This window comes from Canis lupus, chromosome 7 (assembly GCF_011100685.1).
Source record: "Canis lupus familiaris isolate Mischka breed German Shepherd chromosome 7, alternate assembly UU_Cfam_GSD_1.0, whole genome shotgun sequence".
NCBI classification, from domain to species: domain Eukaryota; kingdom Metazoa; phylum Chordata; class Mammalia; order Carnivora; family Canidae; genus Canis; species Canis lupus.
In genome coordinates, this window is record NC_049228.1 from 36,641,606 (window position 1) to 36,663,269 (window position 21,664).

General features: G+C 42.1%; 1 protein-coding gene across 5 annotated transcripts in view; it reads right to left on the bottom strand.

Moving 5' to 3' along the window:
* SMYD3 (SET and MYND domain containing 3) overlaps positions 1–21,664 on the bottom strand; it is a 686,417-nt gene that overhangs the window by 128,209 nt on the left and 536,544 nt on the right. For all 5 annotated transcript variants that reach the window (XM_038542771.1, XM_038542772.1, XM_038542773.1 and 2 more), the window contains one exon: positions 15,456–15,566. In XM_038542771.1, coding sequence (XP_038398699.1) covers positions 15,456–15,566 — 111 coding nt within the window. The remainder of the gene's footprint in view (positions 1–15,455; positions 15,567–21,664) is intronic.

Consider the following 21,664-nt stretch of genomic DNA (forward strand, 5'->3'; position numbering starts at 1 on the left):
GGCACAATAAATAAAGAAATTAGCATAAGAAGGTATTGAAAAAATGCCAAGATTGACTAAATTCTGAAAAAAAGCAAGAGGAGTCTAAATTAAGGATAAGTAAATTTATTGCATGGCGGGGTTTAACAACAAATGGGAAGGAAGCTGTTTTTATGGGTGGTTAGCTGCAGCCTTCAAATTTTAATTTTATAGACAGAAAAGCATTATCAATGCTTTAATAATTCCAGGATCCCAATTTACATATCAAAACAGGAGACAGAGGGGGCCCCCATCTCTCTTCACTTTTCAGAGTGCTCAGGCTCTGAAAATGACTTGGCAGCAAAGGTTGAACGAAAAGAAAGCAGAAGATATGCTGATGTCTGCAAATGAAGCAGTACCATATCCTAATTACCAAGAAGTACAGTTAGTTCAGAGCCCGCACACCCTCTCTCAGCAATTAATACTCAGCACAATTGGTAAACACCCTTATCTTTAATTGAAGCTCCCCGAAACAGCCTGTAAGCAGATGAGTATTTGAAACAAACCATTTGCCATATCCCCGGGTATTAATTGGGCCCAGTAACATCTCATTCGTTGTGAGGGCAAGAGGAAGGCTGCCATCAGAGACAGGCAGAAGCAGTTCTCAGAAAGCCCTTCTGCGGAGTGTAATGGTGAGAGAACCATGCTCGTTTCCTGGCCTATTTTCAGAATTTTTGATTCTCCTGCCTCGTGCAATAGTTTCTGACTTTTTGCCTCTACATCTGTCAATATACTTAGCTGTCTGTTCCTGGCCAAAAGCCCACCCTCACTGTTCTTCCCTGGCTTCCCAGCCCTCCACCATGACGGAAATGCAAACTCTGCCTGGCATACCCTGCCCCTCTCCCTGGATCACTAGCCTTGCCATGTGCAGTTCTCTAATACGTTGTACTCTCCAGACCTCCGGGACATTTCATGGGGTCGTGTGTCCCCTGAACCTAATGCACTGAAAAGTCCTGCACAGCCATTACATCTGAGGTCAACGCCCCCTGCTCTGTGAAGTCTTCCCTGATGGACCAGGGAGATGTTTTTTTCTTTTCCATTCCCACTGCACTTCGAACAGGCTAACATTAAGATAACTGCCACACTAACTGAACCATGTGTCTGCACTCTGTCTCCACACTAGGACATAACCCACTTGCAGGAGGGGGTGATCTTCTCATCTCAGAGTCCCACAGTTGATATACTATAAGCTACTCACTAAATACTTGAGGAAGGAATAAAGAATGGGGAAAAAGAGGGAGAGAAGAAAATACTCAAGCAGGCTTGCTAAAGGACTAGAGACAAATGGTAATTGTAGATAAGTAAGAAGCCCAGAAAAGGAGTCTTGAGTCTACTCAAGTTAAGGAACAGCAGAAGCCTCATTTCCAGAGGGTTAATGCTCAGCCTAGGAAGAGAACAGACTGGCTCCAAATCACAGCCCTTGCTGGGAAGTGTGAATCCCAGCTCCCCAGACTACCCACAGAAGCTATGGGTTAATCTCTTCTTACAAGACTAACCTACTCACACCCTCCCAGGTGGACAGGGGAAACATCAGCGAATGTTTGTCCAGGGTCTTGGACAGACATTATCATTAAAACGTGCTGAGTTATCCAGTGGCAAAACCAATCTAAAAAAATATATCTTTTCTGATTTATTTCTGTAGTTCAATTATCCAAAGGGTTTGAGAAATTGGATAAAAATAATATTCCAAGCACTTTAAAATGAGGAATAAATGTAAATACTCTTTCTAGAAAAATAGTCAAAGGGGGAACTTCTAGATCAATTTATTTTTTTACCTTTAACTTTTCCCTTTGCCTCCACACTCAGGAGCAGTGCCCACAGTATTTCATGAAAAGGGCACTGCCCCAGAATTAGGAGACCTGGATAATCTGGTCCTGACTCTCCGACATGACTTGATTAGTGAGTACCACAAGTCCCTTCTCCTCTCTGTAAAATGAAGGCATTAAACCAGAGGCCTAATGTTTCTTCCAGGTATTCAAATTTAATTGATGCCTTCTGATATACCTCTTGGCCTCTGTGGTATTTGTGTGTGGGTGTAAGTAAAAAGTATATGCTCTCATTCTAAAAGGTAGAAACCTTTCAGGCCCTAAAGGTAGGAAGAGCCTAATCTGACCATCATTCCAACTAGTTTTGGGGAAAGAATGCAGAGAAATGCATGTGCTCAATCTGCTGCATTTACCTGGAGCCCAGTGGCCACTGATTTTCAGAGCAGTTTGTCAGCACAACCACACTTGGTAGAGTACCATCCCCAACCTGTGGAGCTGCACTACATATTCTCACCAGTGACACCACTTCCCCAGGATCATGCCTCCAAGGAGGCAGTGTCACTGCAGGTGGCTGTGTCTGCCTAGGAAACACTGACCCCAAAGAGTTATCGTGAAATTCACTGCTTTGTTTGCTTCCTCCCATATTTCAACAGCGAGGTATTCATGGAAGTGTGCGTGGCAGAAGGGTTCCAAAGGCTGATGCAGTTAAGCATGTCATAATTTAGGGGCTTCGGGCAGGTACTATAGACCCAGAGCATCAGCCTGCAAGTCCACGGTTGAACCCAGCAAACAGATTAGAGGGAAAATGTGTTTTATCCCATTTAGTAAACTAAATAAAAGTTATTTTTGGATGACAGCATATACCCTCAATTTCTCCACAAAGTAAGGTAATGAGAGGAACTAGAATACTCCACCACCCTACTCTTGACTTCTAGGACATCCTTCCTATGGTTGTGGCAGGGCTAGGTCAGGTTTTAGGCAGAGCCCTCTGCCGCCACTGCCCTTGCCAAAGACTCCAAGTGTGGTCTCCCTCAGGGAGATGATTTCCTGTGTGGCAAATCCTAAAAGAGGCATCATCTCCATTTGGGAGATAATCGGAGGAGAGGGAGGGTCCAGGATGACCTCTATTGTGTCCAGGGATGGGGGAAGGAGGAACGGTCTGGCATGTGAGTCTATGCGGTGCGGCTCATGCTCAGCCCAAGAGCTCCCTAGCGCACCTCTCCACACACATATGCCTCCCCCATGACTCTACTTGCAGCCCCTGCACACCCTCAGTGTGAGCGATGTTACCAACAGTAGGTGTGAGGGAGCAGGGCCATATGAGTGGAGATGAAGGGCAGTGATTTACCCCTAAAGTCTGGACAAAGGTCAGCTCATCTCTCACAAGGGAGAACCCAGGTGAGGGAGAAGGTCTGCACCAAGGACAGTGCAAGAGAGAGCATCCATTGCCCAATGCAGTGACCACAGAAACCACACAGAAAACACTAAAAAGAAAAATGGGTGAGGCGGCAGAGAGTAAGTTGGAGCAGGAAGACTTAAAAAGTTACCAAGAAGATTATATGAGAAGTTCACGGATCCTGACAACAAATGACGGGTGCTAAGGAGGCTATAATTCCTAGGACTCCACATATAGACGATGTCTTCAGAACATTTGATAATGATGGCAACCATTAAGTGTCCACCATCTCCCAGCCTATGCTTACACTATCTTTTTTTTTTTTTTTTTTGCTTACACTATCTAACCGAACCGTCAAAACAGTTTTGCCAGATATATCACTCTCATTTTGCAAAAGAGTAAACAAAGATGAAGACAGGGAAGTTGCCAATGTCAAATGGTGAGTAAACAACAGAACCTAGGACTATCAGACTTCAGAGCATGTGCTCTTTCCACTGTATGAGCTGCCCTGTTAGCCACCACCCAGATTTGATCTCTCTGGCCAGTGTCACTGATATAACAAGTACATACCTGAGGATTAGAACCCAATTCTTCCTCTATCTAATTCTGTACACTCTATAATATCCTACTGCCTTAAGGAAGATAATGATTCAACAAATAGTACTGGGAAAATGGAACATCCATAGGCAAAAAATGAATCCTGTACAAAAATTAACTCAAAATGGATCAAAGACCTAATCACAAAACCTAAAACTATAAAATGCCTAATAGAAAACATAGGAGAGGGGATCCCTGAGTGGCTCAGCGGTTTAGCGCCTGCCTTCAGCCCAGGGCATGATCCTGGGGTCCTGGGATTGAGTCCTGCATAGGGCTTCCTGCATGGAGCCTGCTTCTCTCTCTGCCTATGTCTCTGCCTCTCTCTCTCTCTTTCTCTCTCTGGGTATGTGTCTCTCATGAATAAATAAATAAAATCTTAAAAAAAAAACATAGGAGAAAAATCTTTATTTTCTTAGACAAAGATTTCTTAGATATGACATCAAAAGACTGATCCATAAAAAAGGAAAAAGACCCTAAAAAGTGAACTATGTCAAAATTTAAAACTTCTGTTCCTCAAAAGACTCTACTAAGAGAATGAAAAGATAAGCCACAGACAGAAAAAATAATTTATGAAGCACATATTTGATTAAAAAACAAAACAACAACAACAACAAAAAATGTGTAAAGAATAAGGAACTCTGGGATGCCTGGGTGGTTCCGTCAGTTGAACATTTGTTTGACTCTTGATTTTGACTCAGGTTGTGATCTCAGGGTCATGGGATCTAGCTCTGCATCAGGCTCTGTGCTCAGTGGGGAGCCAACTTGAGATTCTCTCTCCCTCTCCTTCTGCCCCTTCCCCCTGCTTGTTCATGCTCTCTCTCAGATAAATACATTTTTTAAAAAATAAAGAAGTCTAGACTTTAGAAAGATGACATGTCCAGAGAATCCTATACTGTATGTCCACAGATACAACTAGCTGTATCTAGTTAACACCCACATCAGTATAAATAACTGAGAAAATGACCCAAAGACTGATAGGATAGACTCTCCATACTGAAATGTAAAGAGGAGATCAGGAAAAAGGTAGGAAAGGCAGAGACATGGATGGAAGCAAAAGAGACCCACGAGACTATTCATGAGAGGGAGGAACCTGTGGTCACAGAGAGGGAAGAGGTACAAGCCACCCCAGGCACAGGGGACCTATATGGGGAAGATGACTCCCCATAACATTTGGCTTTGAAAACCAGAGGGGACTAACATCCAGAGTTCTTACAACCAGTGGGGCTTAACACCTGGAACTTTAAAAATCAGTGGGCATGGCCCTGGGAGAGCTGGAGGGCAATAGAAAACTGAAGTCTGCCCTTAGCACAACAAACAGCTCAGCTGAGATACAGCATAGAAGCAGCAGTTTGGAAAATCCCTGAGGAATACAGGAAGGAGATTTATTTACTAATCTCACAATATGTGCTGGAGGGGCAGGGATCTTTGGAAGACTTCTCCAAGAATGAAAGAGCTGGTGCCATTTCCCTCCCCTGCCCCCCAGCCTAGATACACAGACACCTGCAGAAACCAGTGCAGTACCAATACTCTCCACAGAGCTTGCCAACAGAGCACCCTGCCCCTGTGTGCTTCTGCAGATCCACCCCCTCCAACCCAGCAGGGCTCAGCCAGAGTTTTCCCAGGCTGAGGTCCCCTCAACAACATAACATACAGGAGACATCCCTGAAATGCCAGGTTCTGGTGAACAGAGAAGAGCTACAAACAACCATAAAACAAGTAATGAAATGGCAAAACCTATCAATAATTACTGTGAATGTACATGGACTTGGTACTCCAATAGAAAGACACAGGGTGACAGAAAGGATTAAAAAAGCAAGGTCTGGGCAGCCCGGGGGGCTCAGCGGTTTAGTGCCGCCTTTGGCCCAGGGTGTAATCCTGGAGACCCGGGATGGAGTCTCACGTCAGGCTCTCTGCGTGGAGCCTGCTTCTCCCTCTGCCTGTGTCTGTTTGTCTCTCTCTCTCTGTCTCTCATGAATAAATAAATAAAATCTTAAAAAAAAAAAAGCAAGGCCCATCTATATGCTGCCTACAAGAAACTCCTTTCAGACCTAAAGACACATGCAGATCAAAATGAAGGAATGCATTTAGCATGCAGATGGAAGTAAAAAGAAAGCCAGCATAGCAATACTTAGACCAAAAAAAAAAAAAAAAAAAAAGCTTTAAAACAAAGACTGTCACAAGAGACAAAGAAGGACACTATAATTTTTTTTTTTTTAATTTATGATAGTCACAGAGAGAGAGAGAGAGGCGGAGACACAGGCAGAGGGAGAAGCAGGCTCCATGCACCGGGAGCCTGACATGGGATTCGATCCTGGATCTCCAGGATCACGCCCTGGGCCAAAGGCAGGCGCCAAACCGCTGCGCCACCCAGGGATCCCAGAAGGACACTATATAAACATAAAGGGGACAACCCAACAAGAAGATATAACAATTATAAATATATTTGCACCCAACATGGGAGCACCCAAATACATAAAGCAGCTAGTAACAAACATGAAGGAACTAATGAATAGTAATACAATAATGGGGGTGGGGGACTGTAACCCTCCATTTATATTAATAGATAAATCATCCAAACAGAAAATCAACAAGAAAATAGTGGCTTTTAATGACACATCAGACCACATGTATTTAAAAGATATATTCAGAATATTTTGTCCTGAAACAGCAGAATACACATTTTTTTCAAGACTACATGGACTGGGTGACAGGCACTGAGGGGGGCACTTGATGGGATGAGCACTGGGTGTTATGCTATATGTTGGCAAATTGAACTCCAATAAAAAGAAATTAAAAATAAAAAAAGACTACATGAAACATTCTTCAAAGCAGATCATATGGCCACAAAAAACTCCCAACTTCAGAAAAGACTGAAGTCATTCCATGGATCTTTTCTAACCACAATGCTATCAAGTTAAAAATCAACCACAAGGAAAAATCTGGAGAGAGAACATATACATGGAGGTTAAATAACATGCTACTAAACAATGAATGGGTCAACCAAGAAATCAAAGAGGAAATTAAAAAATACATGGAGACAAACTGAAATGAAACCCAGTGGTCCAAACTCTTTGGGATGCAGCAAAAGCTCTTGTGGGAGGGAAGTTTACAGCAAGATAGGACTACCTCAAGAAGCAAGAAAACGCTCAAATAAACAACCTAACCTTATACATAAAGAAAATACAAAAAGAACAAACCAAATCCCAAACCAGTAGAAGGAAGGAAATAATAAAGATTAGAGCAGAAATGAATGAAATAGAAACTAAAAAAAGGAATAAAACAGGTCAAAGAAATCAGGAGCTGGTTTTTGAAAAGATAAACAAAATTGATAAATATTTAGTCAGACTCATCAGAGAGGGTTGTTGGGACTCAAACAAAATAAGAGAGAAAAATAAAAATGCCTCCACATAAATATAAAGCATTATAAGAGAATATTATGAAAAATTATATGCCAACAAACTGGACAACCTAGAAGAAATGGATAAATTCCTAGAAACATATAACCTGCCAAAAATGAATCAAGAAAAATAAAAAATTTGAACAGACTGACTACCAACAGTGAAATTGAATCAGTAATTAAAACACTCCCAACAAACAAGAGTCTGGGACCACAGCTTCACATGTGAATTCTAGCAAATATTTAAAGATGAGTTAATACCTATTCTTCTCAAAGTATTCCAAATATTAGAAAAGGAAGAAAAGCTTCCAAATTCATTCTGTGAAGCCAGCATTACCTTGATACCAAAACCAGATAAGACACTACAAAAAAAGATAACTACAGACCAATATCTCTCATGAATATAGATGCAAAAATCCTCAACAGAATACTGGCAAATCGAATCTAACAATACATTAAAAAATCATTCACCACAATCAAGTGGGATTCACTCCAGATCCAAGTGTGACTCACTATTTGCAAATCACTCAATGTGATACAACACATTCCAAACAAAAAGGATAAAAACCATTTGATCTTCTCAATAGATGCAGCAAAGGCATTTGACAAAGTACAACATCCATTCATGATGAAAAAAAAACCCTCAATAAAACAGGTTTAGAGGAAACATACCTTACCATAATAAAAACCATATATAAAAATGCACAGCTAATCATACTCAAGGGTGAAAAACTGAGGAACAAGACAAGGATGTCTATTTTTGCCACTTTTATGCAACATAATACTGGAAGTCTGAGCCACAGCAATCAGACAAGAAAGAGAAATAAAAGGCATCAAAATTGATAAAGTAGAGGTAAAACTTTCAGTATTTGCAGATATCCTGACACTATATATAGAAAATCCTAAAAACTCCACCAAAAACTACTAGAACTGATAATAGAATCCAGTAAGGTTGGAGGATACAAAATCAATATACAGAAATCAGCTGCATTTCTATACACTAGTACCGAAGTAGCAGAAGGAGAATTAAGAAAACAATCCCATTTACAATTGCACCAAAAAGAATTAAATGCTTAGGAATAGTTGTAACCAAAGAGATGAAACACTTCTACTCTGAAAACTATAAGGAAACTATGATGAAAGAAATGGAAGATGATACACACAGATGAAAAGCTGTTCCATCCTCATGGATTAGAACAAAAATATTGCTAAGATGTCTATTCTACCCAAAGCAATCTATAGATTTAATGCAATCTCTATCAAAATACCAAAAGTATTTTTTTGGACATCACTACAGATCTATTGGAATGATTACAAACAAAAGAAAACCTGACAAAATCAAGTGCTGGCAAGAGTATGGAGTAATTGAAATTATCACTCCTTGCCTGTGGGAATTCAAAATGGTACGGCTACACTGGAAAACAGGCAGTTTTAAAGTTAAACATGTACTTACCATGCAACCCAACAATCCTACTCCTAGGTATTTACACAGATGAAATGAAAATTTATATTCCCACAATAACGCATATGTGAATGTTTATAGTGGCTGTACTGATAACCACCAACCACTGGAAAAGAACCGAATGTCCTCCAATGATGAATGGGTAGGTAAACTGTGGAACAGCCACATAATAGAATACTATTTGGCAATAAAAAGGAACCAAATACTGAGATTAGAGAGTTGTGTGTATGTGTAAAATAACATAACTGAATAGCAAAAGCATAATGTTAGGTGAAGGAACCCAGAATCAAATGGCTCTTTGGAACAATTCACATGACATTTTGAAAAAGGTAAAGTTACAGTGAGATAAAGCAGATCAGAGGTTAGCAGGGGCTAGAAAGTGGCATGAGGAAATTTGATGGGGGGGATGGGACTGTTCTGGGATGGTGGTTGCAGACTGCATTTGTCAAAACTCATTGCACTGGACACTAAAAATAGTGAGTTTTACTGAATGAAAATAATACCTGGATTTTGTTTTATTTTTAAAGATCTTATTTATTTATGAGAGAGAGAGAGAAAGAGCATGCACACAAGCAGAGTTGGTAGGGACAGAAGGAGAGAGAGAAGCAGACTCCCTGATGAGCAGGGAGCCCCAATGCAGGGCTCGACCCCAGGATCATGACCTGAGCTGAAGGCAGATGCTCAACCACTGAGCCACCGAAGTGCCTGGATACTTGAATTTTAAAAAGATAGGAAGAGTATCTTTGTTGTTCATAAAATCAGAGACAGCATAGTGGAGAGGTTAAGATTATAGCCTCTGCAGCTAAAAGCTCCAGTTACTTCATCGGCAAAATAGGAAGAAGAGCAACCATCGCCCTCATAAAGTCATGGTGATTAAGTGAGACAAGGTGTATAAATCACTCCACAAAGCACAGAGCACAGAGGAAATGCCCCTGAAGCTTTTGCAGGGATTTTAATATAGAACGTTCTCAGAGAAAGGTCACTCCTTCTACAGCACCCCTTGAATGTTGCGTGCACTGTGTTGGGCTAGGTACAGTGCCCGGGACAAATGGACACAGACTTGTGTGACACAGCAACTGTCAACCCTCCCCCCCAACTCTGTTCCCTGAGCCAGAGCTCCTTGTAGACCACAAACCAAAAGAAAAGCATTTCTGTGCAAGAACTGAAATGGTTGCAAGACAGAATTCCTGTCACCACACATCCTGGAGCCACCCTCTTCTTATCCCCGGGAGGGGGCGGGGGGGGGGACGGGACACAGACGACTTCTGAACGAACCAGAGCAACTTGAAGCAGCTTGGGAGCACAGCTGCCCATTCTCTGTGATGTGGCCTGCAGCATATTCCAAGGAGACACAATAGCTACATTGTCTATTTTCCCGGCCAACTTTATAGACCGTTGTACCAAGCCCAGAAGCCTCTCCCATCTCATGGTAATGTGGCAGATGGGATGATGTGGTCATGAAGTCAGGACACTCCTTTCCTCACCTGAACACTGATGACAGCCAGCACTGCACTCGAGGGAAATCCTTTCTTCTGTTTGGAGAAGCAAGACCCAGGTAACATACACTAATATTGGGGTTTGACCATATAAAATTTGTCTCCCTGTGTCTCGTCTCTTCTCTCTCTCTCTCTCTCTCTCTCTCTCTCTCTCTCTCTCACACACACACACACACACACACACACACACACACACACACACACTTCTTCAATCCCCTGCCAAATCTTCCTGAGATAATGTAATCCCGTTATGATGAAAACATTAGACACGAGGCACACATTCCTGCTTAGGCTGTTAAAACTTGTAACATAAAACAACTCAGAGGGGGTTGAGCTCATCGGCCTGCCACAAGGCATTTCTGCTTACAATTAATTTAGCAAAATAGAAGAAGGCAGTAGCAAAAAAAAAAAAAAAAAAAAAATCTTGGTTTACTAAACGACCTTTAAGTAATTGCTCGTATTTTAAATAGACTCAAGTTACCATAAACTTCTTGGGCAGAGTACTCTCATTTCCTTGGTCTATGGCTTTCATTCTAGCACTGCCTTCACTACTTCTTCAGACAATCGCTGTTTCTTCCTTGGCTCACTCCTGCCTCTTTTGTTGCTGGGTTTATCAGAGTTTCAAGTAATAGCTCCATTGAGGTGCAGTGTATGCAGAAACTGGACACAGCAACCCCAAAGGTGCTCCCTGTGTTAGAATGCTGGGCCATTCCCAGGCTCTATAACATGCATGTGCTAGGCGGGGCCTCAGAGGAAACCAAAGAAAGGAAATTCCACACAAGAGGATCTTCAAACACGGGCTGAAAATAATTACCAAGGACAGTAACTAACAGAACTTTATTTCTATGGAAGAGAATAGGAGGAAGTAGACTTTGTAGCATCAAGGAATGAGAAGCTTCTTGCAGTTTCCCCCCAATACCTACCTCCTCCCCACTCCCAAGCCATTTTTTTAAAAGATTTATTTATTGATTTATTTATGATAGATATAGAGAAAGAGAGAGAGGTAGAGACACAGGAGGAGGGAGAAGCAGGCTCCATGCCGGGAGCCTGACATGGGACTCGATCCCGGGACTCCAGGATCGCGCCCTGGGCCAAAGGCAGGCGCCAAATCGCTGACCCACCCAGGGATCCCCCAAGCCATTTATTAAACTGTTTTCAGAAGGGACACATTTTCAGAATGACTCTGCTCTGTCTCTGTCCACAGAAGGCCCTATGATAAAAGATCTAGGTCCCTTCTCCCCAGATAGGCTGGTACCAGGTAAAAGGTACACATGTGCCTTGGAAGCCCTCAGGAGAATTAGATCGTTTACCCTCACACCTTCTTTTGCCTCCAAAGACCTGAATTCATACCTATGTGCTTGAACAGCAAACTGCAGACGTCCAAACAAGATGCTGTAAGGTCAGACTTCGAAGTGCTCTCTTCTACCCCAAACCCACAGTAGTGGGAAGTGAAGTAGGAAAAGAGAAATGAAAAATAGCTTTACTGATTCAAAAATAAGAAAAGCATCTCCCTGGAGCAAAAAGAGAACAGAAATACAAAGCAATAAGGGAAGCTAAAGTGAGGGCCTCAGGTCTGGAAGCAAGCAGTAGCAGGCTGGGGTTCCTTTCCTGTGGTTAAAAGGCAATAGAACTGCTTCACATTAGAAAGGTGAGTTGAGTCCACTTTAAGGCTTTAAGCCAGGGGGTGAGGTAAGGCTCCTTTGTCTATAAAAAGAGGCTGAAGACACAGAGCTGATGATATATTCCCTTAGGCTAAGTCGGTAAAGGAAGCTTTGGGTCCAAGAAAAGCAGAAAAATAATCTTCTTTTTTAAAGATCTATTTATTTATTCAGAAAGAGAAAGAGAGAGAGAGAGAGAGAGAGAGAGAGGCAGAGACACAGGCAGAGGGAGAAGCAGGCTCCATGCAGGGAGCCCGACGAGGGACTCAATCCCAGGTCCCCAGGATCACACCCCGGGCTGCAGGCAGTGCTAAACTGCTGTGCCACAGGGGCTGCCCCAGAAAAATAATCTTGAAAACTTTAAACCTAGGAACTGAAGTAAATTTAATTTTGACTGAAGTAGTTTTGAATTCATAATCTTTGGGGAATGCACTAAGCTGGAGTCACCTGTGTATTACTTTTTCAAGGCAAACCAGCAATACAGAGATTTCAGGAGGGATGTTTACATCACTAAACAGGACAAAACTCTCAGATAAATAGAAACTTGAAAATATAACTGATGAACTAATTAAAATCACATTCATATTCTCATCTATATACATCCCCACTCACTTCTACTAGGAAACATTTCAGAGAAACATGGGATAACAGAGCTGGAAGGGGCTTTAAGAGCATCCAGTTTAATTTGCTTGTGTTACATACAGTATTTGTCTTTCTCTGTCTAGCTTATTTCAATTAGCATAATGTCCCCAAAGTCCATCCATGTTCTTGCAAATGGCAAGATTCTCTTGTTTTCAATGGCTGAATAACATTCCAGGATATAGATAGAAGATATCACATCCCATTTTCTTTATCCACTCATCTATGGATGGACACTTGAAGTTGTTTCCATATCTTGGCTATTGTAAATAAGGCTGCAATGAACATGAGGGTGTACATATCTTTTGAGTTAGTGTTTTCATTTCCTTTAGATAAATATTCAGAAGCAGAATTGCTGGATCATGTGGTTATTCTATTTTTAATTTTTTGAGGAACCTCAATTAAGTTTTTAATTTTTTGTTTGCTCTAGTGGCTATGCCACTTTGCATTCCCATCAAAACATAACACACAAGGGTTCCCTTTTCTTCACAATCTCACCAACACTTGTTATTTCTTATCTTCTTGATTCTAGCTATCCCAACAGGTGTAAAGAGATAGAGATGGCCAAGAGGTATGGGAAAAGATGCTCAACATAGTGACCATCAGGGAAATGCAAATCAAAACCACAATGAGACATGGGTCTCTTGTATGACAAATGATGGAATAAATCAGAGAGGTTGAATGACCTGCCCAAGGCCACTCAGTTTGTCAGGTACAGAATGGATTAGAATCTAGCAGAGCAATAAAGTACTTTTTCCATGTTACCATCTGGCCTATCTCTAACACAACATTTGTGATGGTTAATGTTATGTGTCAGTTTGACTGGGCCAAAGGGTGCCCAGGTATTTGGTTAAATATTATTCTGGGTATGTGTGTGAGACTGTTTTTGGATGAGATAAATGACTGGAATCAATTAGTGGACTGTCCTCCCCAATGTGAGTGGGTCTCACCCAATCAGTTGAAGGCCTGAAGAGAACAAAGACCGACCCTACCACAAGTAAGGGGGAACTCCTCCCGCCCAAATGCCTTGAAGCTGGGACACTGGTTTTTCCCTGCCTTTGGACTCAAATGGAAGGCTGGCTCTTCCTGGGTCAGACTGGGACTTCGCCATTTGCTCTCCTACTTATGAACTATAGGTCTTGGGACTTCTTAGCCTCCACAATCACATGAACCAAATCCTTCAAATAAATATCCCCCCACTACTTCTTTACACACACACACACCTACCCACCCACCCACACACTCCTGTTGATTCTCTTTCTCTGGAGAACACTAATACAATATTAAACTTTCAACTCAAAAGAGGAAAGAAAATGGTCCCAATGAACATGGTGGACACTGTAGATCAGCTACCCAAGAGCCATTCACAACCTTCTCTTCCCCTGTCATCCTGTAGTTTAAAGGCTGAAAACCTAAAATGTAGTTTCTTCACCTCTCTTATAGCTAATGGTGGTCATACAACACAGTTCTGAACAATAAATTGCAGGTGGAAATCCCTAGGAGCTTCTCCTTTTATTGCCCCTTCTTTATGTCTAGAGCTTGGACACACCAGCTGATGATGGTTGAGGACATCAGTTATCCTGGGACCATGAGGACAAAAGGTACCCCCTCAGGATGGCTAAGGAGGAAGACAGAAAGATTCTGGGTCTGTGATGAGATCTAGGAGTAGCTGCTCCTGCCTTGGACTGCTTCTCTAGAATTTGTGAGACAAAGCCAGTTTTAGTCGTGTTATCTGTCACTTGAGGCTAAATCTTTTCCTAATAGACAATTCTAGCCAGATTTCAGCTATAATGAAAAACAAAAGCAAACATGACCCCAGTTTTAATAAAATACAAGCATTTATCCAAGAAATTTTTTGCGGGTCTACAATACAGATGGCATGAAGAGGCACTAAATCCAAGACCTCCCCTTCAAGGATGCTGGGGAGAAGAGACCTTGTTTCTTGCCATTTCAGAGGATGGTCTGGGGAGAAATCCCTGGGGAATATAATTCTAGCACACGTGGTTGTTGCCAAAGGCTAATGCTAAAGTGGACTGAATCTTGGGCAGGTAGTAGCAGTGAATCCAGCTTTTCCCATTTAGATTATTTACTTCCTTTTAATTAAAAACTAATTGTGTTCACTGATTCCTGCCTCATTAGAATGAGTACACAGTCCCTTCTTCTGTAGTGAAAACAGCAGCCTCTCTCTATCGATGCTGGCACCAATGATTGCCAGTAGCTCTATGGTAGAGCACGAGACTTAGTCAAAAGATCTGGGCTTGGGACTCCTTTCGCCCCTGTTTTGTTCATCCTCCCCTACAGGTGTATCTCTGAACCTGAGTTCCAGTTCCTCACGTACAATTATTGGCTTAAAGGACAGAGTGATTACAAAAAAATCCCCACAAATGCAAAACACTCCACGAAGGAAAAAATCAATCAGATAACTCGGTTGTGTGCAAACTAAAAGTAAATAGATTCAATGTGAGGAAAGCACATGAGTAACAGAAGAAAAGTTCATTCATCATTATTATTTTTTTAAACCTAAGTTCATTCATTATCTTTCTGGCATTTATTTTGGCTCTTCTTCCTTTCTCAGAGAGTAAAAGTTGCTAGGTAAGTGATCTCTGATTAAGTGTTAGAGTAAAAAGCCTTACAGAACAAATTCTAAGGAAATAAAAAGCTAGAAATGACTTGGTAGATTTGTCTGCAAGCAGTAGCTATTAGCACCCTCCCCCTCACCCCTCCCCCGCCATGCTCTAACAGTGCTCCGACCATCAATATCCTTTTCATTACATTTTTGACACCTATATTCCCTTTAGAATCTAAGCTCCCCAGATCCCTACTTGAGATTAAGCCTCTTACGACTTCGTGGGTGATAAAAATTCTAGGAGATAAAACATGTGCCGCACAATGATTTTTTTTTTTTTACCCACTTTGTTTCCCACTCTGCACTGAGAATCTTCTCCTTTTGGACAAATGAGAGAAAAGCAAACAATTCACTGGGACGGGGCCTAGAACATGTTCCAGGCCGGTTCCACACCACATACCTTGTCTTGGGTTTCGCATCGGACACAGTCACACTCAAAACAGTACTGATCCTTCAGCTGCTTCCGGCGCTCCTCGCTGGTCATCAGCATGTCCAGGTAGCAGATGGTGAGCTGGGGAGGCCAGAGAGGACAGGGTCACAGGGCTGTAGTGCTCCTCCTCCTGAACACATGCTTACCATCACTGCTGACTATTTAAGCAAACGTGTTTCTATTATGTACCACAAAGTGCAAGAGGAAAGAAAGATACTACTTAGAGTCTCTCTATGCAAATAATCCCATGTAAAATTTTAATGTGTTACCTTCCAGTCTTCATTGTGTCATGAGTACATATATATTATATATCTACTTTAAAGAATTGGACTCATGACCTCTATACGTTTTTACACCTTGCCTTTTATTCACCAAACAAGAGAATATCAAGAGCTGGCATGTGTTTGGTCATCCTAAGGTTGTGTAGTAAAATCTGTAACTGCTGGCAATCAGAGAAGCCAGATCAATTCTGATCCCCAAGGGGTGGCAGACGCTGTACCCAGATGCTCTTAAATCCTGAGCAGTCCTGCATGGACTGCCATGAGGCAGACCTCATGGAATTTGAGGTCCACCAAATTTGGTGTCTTTGAAGTTAGGACACTGTTTTACTTGTGACCAGGTAGATTTAATTAAAAAAAAAAAAAGGAATAATTTGCAACTAGGGACAAATAATGTCAGAATGTGATCCTAGGTGGAAGCTCTTAAGCTGACTCCCTTTCAAACAGTAATTATGTTGTCTTGGATGACGAAAGGTCAGGTCTCCCTGTAGCTGTCAAGTTCCACTGGGAAGTCATAGGTCTTTAGGTAACACTGTAATGTTCACATATCCCTCACTCAACCAGATATTTGCACTGAAAGTCTAATTCAAAATACACAAGATGGCACTCCTGATTCCCCCAGCCTGTTCCATCCCTGCTGGAGCCATCCTAACCTCAGCTGACAGCAATGCATCTTCTGTGTCCTTCAAGTGGAAACCTCAAAGTCACCCTTGACTTCTCTCTCCCCTTCACATTCTCACCCAATCCACCAGGAAATTCAATGCACCCAACCTTAAAAATATATACTCCTTTCTACCTCTCCCAATGTGATCATCCTGGTCTGAGTTGCCTTTCTTTCTCGCTCCTAAAACAAGCAAGTCTCACAGCCGGTCCCCCTGTTCCCCCTGCACTCCACCCTCCAGCAGGGGATTCTCTTCAAATTTAAGACAGATCAGCTCTTCCCTGTGCTCAAAATTCTCCAGTGCCCCCCGCCCCCCGGCTTTTGCTTATGGGCCAAGTCCTGACAAGGGATTCCCACAGCATAACTCAGTGTGTGGTTCCAGGGCCTATGTCACTCGTCTGTAGTAATGTCAGGAACCAAACACAAAGGAACACTTAGAAACTTCTATAGGAATCTGGTAAGAAACTCTAATAATAAAATGTTAGGCTTTTATTTCATATGTGTTTAAAATCTCATTTTTCCAGTAATTTATTTTCATGAAATTTTACAAAAATATTAGTCTCCAATGGATGAGGACTAATAATAACAACAACAACAGCCACCACCAGCAGCCCGGTTCCCTCTCTGAGCACCATCCCCACTGCCAGCCCTTGCTCCTCCTGTCCCCATGCACCCCTATGCCTGACGACACTGGCTGTTTCTGCTGCGCTGCCCCCAGAACCCACACCAGGGCCTCCCTTGCCTCTGCTGGGTGTCAGTGAATCTCACTTCTTCATTGAAATCTAACCTGGACCCCCTCCTTAAGATAACAACCTGACAATCATCTCACCCAGGGCTCCTCATCCCCTCACACTTTTCTAGTTTCTTTTTGGTAACAAATGTCCACTTGTAACATATTGTGTACATACAATACTTCTGTATTTGCTTTTACATGTGAAGGTAATTGCCAGGGTATATATGTATGGTGGGCAGAAGTGGAGGTGCTGCTGGAGAGAAAGAAGGAAGGACCATCCATGGAAGGAAGGTACAAAAGCTCTCTAGAGCAAATAATCCCAGATGCTTTTTCTTAGACTTGAAAGAAAGCATCTTGTGTCTTCAAAGCATGATCTTACATGCTGGAAAGCATGATAGGGAAGAAAGGCCATCCTCTTTGACAGAAAACATAGCTTTGGGTGAGTCTCAGTGGAAAAGAAGCCTGGTCAGCCAGCCAAAGCTGTCCCATCCTCCATAGCCATCCCCAGGGTCCAGTCTGGCTGGCCGGCTCTCTCTAGAGCCTTTCCGTGTTAGGCAACATATCATGCTGCTCTGTAACACAGAAACAAGAGTATCTGGCCTCAAGCCAACAAATCCAAGGCCAGAGAAATAAGTTTGGCTAACCCAAGACTTAATCACAAGGGCCAAAACTCATGAGTGATCATGACAGGCAGTGAATAGGCAACAGAAGACTAATTATTTCATTTAATCCCACTAAATAGCCTCTGACAGCCTTCCTTGTTACCCTGTAACTGCCCAAAACCACTACCTGGACTGAACTATGGCTTTCTAATGGACCCTTGGACTGCCTGTGGTCTACCTCTCATCTTCTCAACTGCTTTGAGAGATCTTCCTAAAACTCATATCTGATCACATTGTTTCCCTATGTGAATATTTTTGATGGCCTCTCTGCCTGCAGGATAAGGCACACAAGGGCTTCCCAGGTGATCTTCTGTCTGCCTTTCTAGCCTGAATCTCTCTCCAGACACCTTCCAGTCTTCACAGTTATAGACACTGCTACGCCTCTGAAACAATGCACACAGTGCCAGTGCATACTGTGCATCTCTGCCCTAGCCTATCCTACACTCAGCTTCTTTTTTTTTTTTTAAGATTTTATTTATTTATTCATGGGAGACACAGAGAGAGAGAGAGAGAGAGAAGCAGAGACACAGGCAGAGGGAGAAGCAGGCTCCATGCAGGGAGCCCAATGCGGGACTCGATCCCAGGACCTAGGATCACGCCCTGAGCGGAAGGCAGGTGCTAAACCGCTGAGCCACCCAGGGATCCCCTACACTCAGCTTCTTCGGAGCATTCTCACCCCACAAGCTTGGCTCAGATATGCCTCCTCCCATGAAGAGTGCCCAATTCCCCCCTTTCTACCTCCTCCATGTTTATAGAAGTTGACAAAATACACTGTCAAAACTGAACGTCTCAATGGCAAAACATTTTTATGCATATTTTTTTTTTGGGGGGGAAACAAAACACAGAGCTTCCTAACTGGTAATGCCAGTGAAATCATTGTATCAGCCAAAGATAAAAAATCCTTATTGAAGACTCACTGATTCACCACTTTTAATGAAGAATCTGCTCACTACATATAAGGCTCATTTAGCAGGAATGTATATATGAAACTTTGCCATTGATCAGTGGATGTTTTAATGGCACAGAACAAAATCGCATTAAAATATTAATGCCACTGACCATTGCTTTACCATTTTAGAGCAGCTTTTATGGGAAAGGCTGTAAATCACTTCCAACATTGAGTATGGATATTGGATGTATTACTTACTTAAAAATTTCAAGGCAAAGAAACCTCTTTTCCAGGAAGCCCATCTTTTCGTTATATACAACAGAGTGGATAAGAAGACCAAAGTCAAATTAGACTTAGTTTTTATTTCTAGGATTACATTATCACAATTATAAATTTTTCTACAGATACTGGCTCTGAGCTGAAAACAACACGCAGATCTCACCTCTTTTTAAAATCAAACCTGAGTGTTATTCTCTCTTCTCACTGTCACACCCCTGTACTCAGTCATTAGCAAATTCTGCTAATTTTAATTTCTAACATTATTTTCTTCAGATCGCTGATCATGAGCCACCAGTTGAATTCCTCCTGACTTCGGGGTGCCATTGTCACCTTTTGCTGGATTACTACATCAACCTGACCCTCATCTGCCCAACCTTGCTTACACATGGAAAATCCATCATGCAGTTCCACTGACTCTGAGGCGCTCACTGCCTATCCAAGCCCTTCACAGATATCTACTGAGTGCCTCCTATAGACCAGACACTGTTAGCAGTTCCTTAATAAGACCCACAGGCATTCCTACAATAAGGTGTGGTCCCTGAATATTCACTCATCTGCTGGTCACATTTGAAGTCTTCAGTCTATGTCTTCATTCTTCTGATAAGAATGCTTCCTACTCCTTGAGCTCACCATTCTGTCCTTTGTCTCTGTCTAGAACTCCATCCCCTGTCCCAGCCAACTCAAAGTCTATGGATGCTCTAAGAGTCTAGGAGTCACTTCTCTGGAAGCTCCACTTTTCTTACCAGCTTCCTCATCCCTGTGCCCTACCACCACGTAGGTACCCCTCATCTGAATGTCTATAAAGCCCCGTGTACTTTATTTACACTTTTGTACTTTTCATATTCTGTTACTTTTTTCTGTTCTATGTCAGTTTCCTCATTTATACCTTGAGCTCCTGAAGGCAAGGTGGGGTCTTATTCATCTTTCTATTCCCAATGCCCAGCCCAGCACATGACACCCTATAAGTAGGCAGCAAATTTGTCAAATGACTTAGAACATAAGTAAAGATGAGAGAAGAAACAGACTGTCTTAATCTCACAACCATTTAGATTAAAATATTACAGATATCAACACACTCAGTTTATGCAAATCACATTTCTCCAGGTTGCTATGGCTCCAGAGAATGCTGGTAGCAAGTGGCGTTATTTGTAATAACTACAACCTCTTCTAACCAGAAATTCCCACAATGGTGGCCTGGACTGTCCAGTTTTCTTCCCTGATCTATGTTTTAGAACACTGTCATTTGATAAGACACTTTTTGACACAAAATTTCAAGCAGAAATATTTTATACTTTAAAGGATATTTTAGGTTATGCCTCTTTATTGTATTGCATTTTAGAACTAGCTTTCTGAAAATAAGATGTATTAATTTACTCGTACACATTAATAAGAAAGATTAAGAATCAATAATAAAACTCAGTTTAGAGGAAGGTAAAATATCAGAAAATTGCAGTTACAAATTGCAAAACCGATTATAACAAATGTCATAGCTTACCAAAACCCTGAAGAGGCAGCCATCTGCAATCTAGCACATGAGCCATGCCTTAAACCTTACTATAAACATCTCTGTAAGGAGGTGCTAGATAAGGAGACAAAAACCCCAAAGCAAAACCAAACCAAACTAAACCTAACCAAGAGACCCAACAGCTCAGCATTACAGTGGAAATCTTTAAGTAGCCAAGTGTTAGAAACTGTGCTGGTTTGAAGGGAATGGTCTGAAAGTGGTCCAAGAGATGGCTTTATGTGCAGAGAAACAAAGGGTAGGGAATTTCCATGGTGACTCCTGCTACTAAGGAGCCTATGCAAATTCCCAGCTCTTCTTGGCTGAGGTCTGAAGTGCTCTCATCTCAAACTGGCACTGGCTGGCTATCACATTACTTTCTTTCTGGGGCCCGTGGGACACACCTGAAGATTAGTGGTAGTTTTAAGAATGGTTCATATCCTATTCCACCTCTGGTTTTGCCTTTCACAAAGCTTTATTCACTCACTCAACAAGTAGAGAGTAAGGATTGTCTCTATAAGAAGCACTATGGAGACTTCCCTCAAAGAGCCTCCATTCCAGAACTCAATCCCATGAAGCATATATTAGAACTGGGGAGTGCCCAGGTGAGCAGCAAAACCAAAATGCAGAATTGATCCTACGAAACTGCCAAACATTTCTAAATTTACTTCCTTGCCCAGTTTAAGCAAATATTTGCACAATAAAAAGGAACTGCCCCTCTTAACCTCAAAATGTCTTTGCTCCTGGTTCTCCCTCTGCCCCATCTCTGCCCCAACAGACCAATGTTAAATGAACAGGAGGTCTGTCAGTCATTGGGGGTGGGTGGCCACAGGCATCTGCTGAACAGGGACTCAGGTCATCAGCCTTCCCTGACACAAGCGTCCTACACAACGAACGACTGATTCATCCAGAATGCCAACAGTCACCTTGGTGAGAAGCACTCCTGGTCTTCATAAGAGCTCAACTGAATGGGAAGTCAAGTCAGCAATGAGCTATGGAAGCTTCCTGGGTGCAAGTATTGAGTACTAAATGAGATAGTAAGATACAATGGCTTGTCCGCATGAAGCTTATGGCTGAACAGAGGAGTCACCAGAAGAGTCAGAATAACTGCAAAGAAAAGAACCATTGTAAAGGAGACCTCAAAGCAAAAAGACATTTCCTGTAATTTGGGAAATG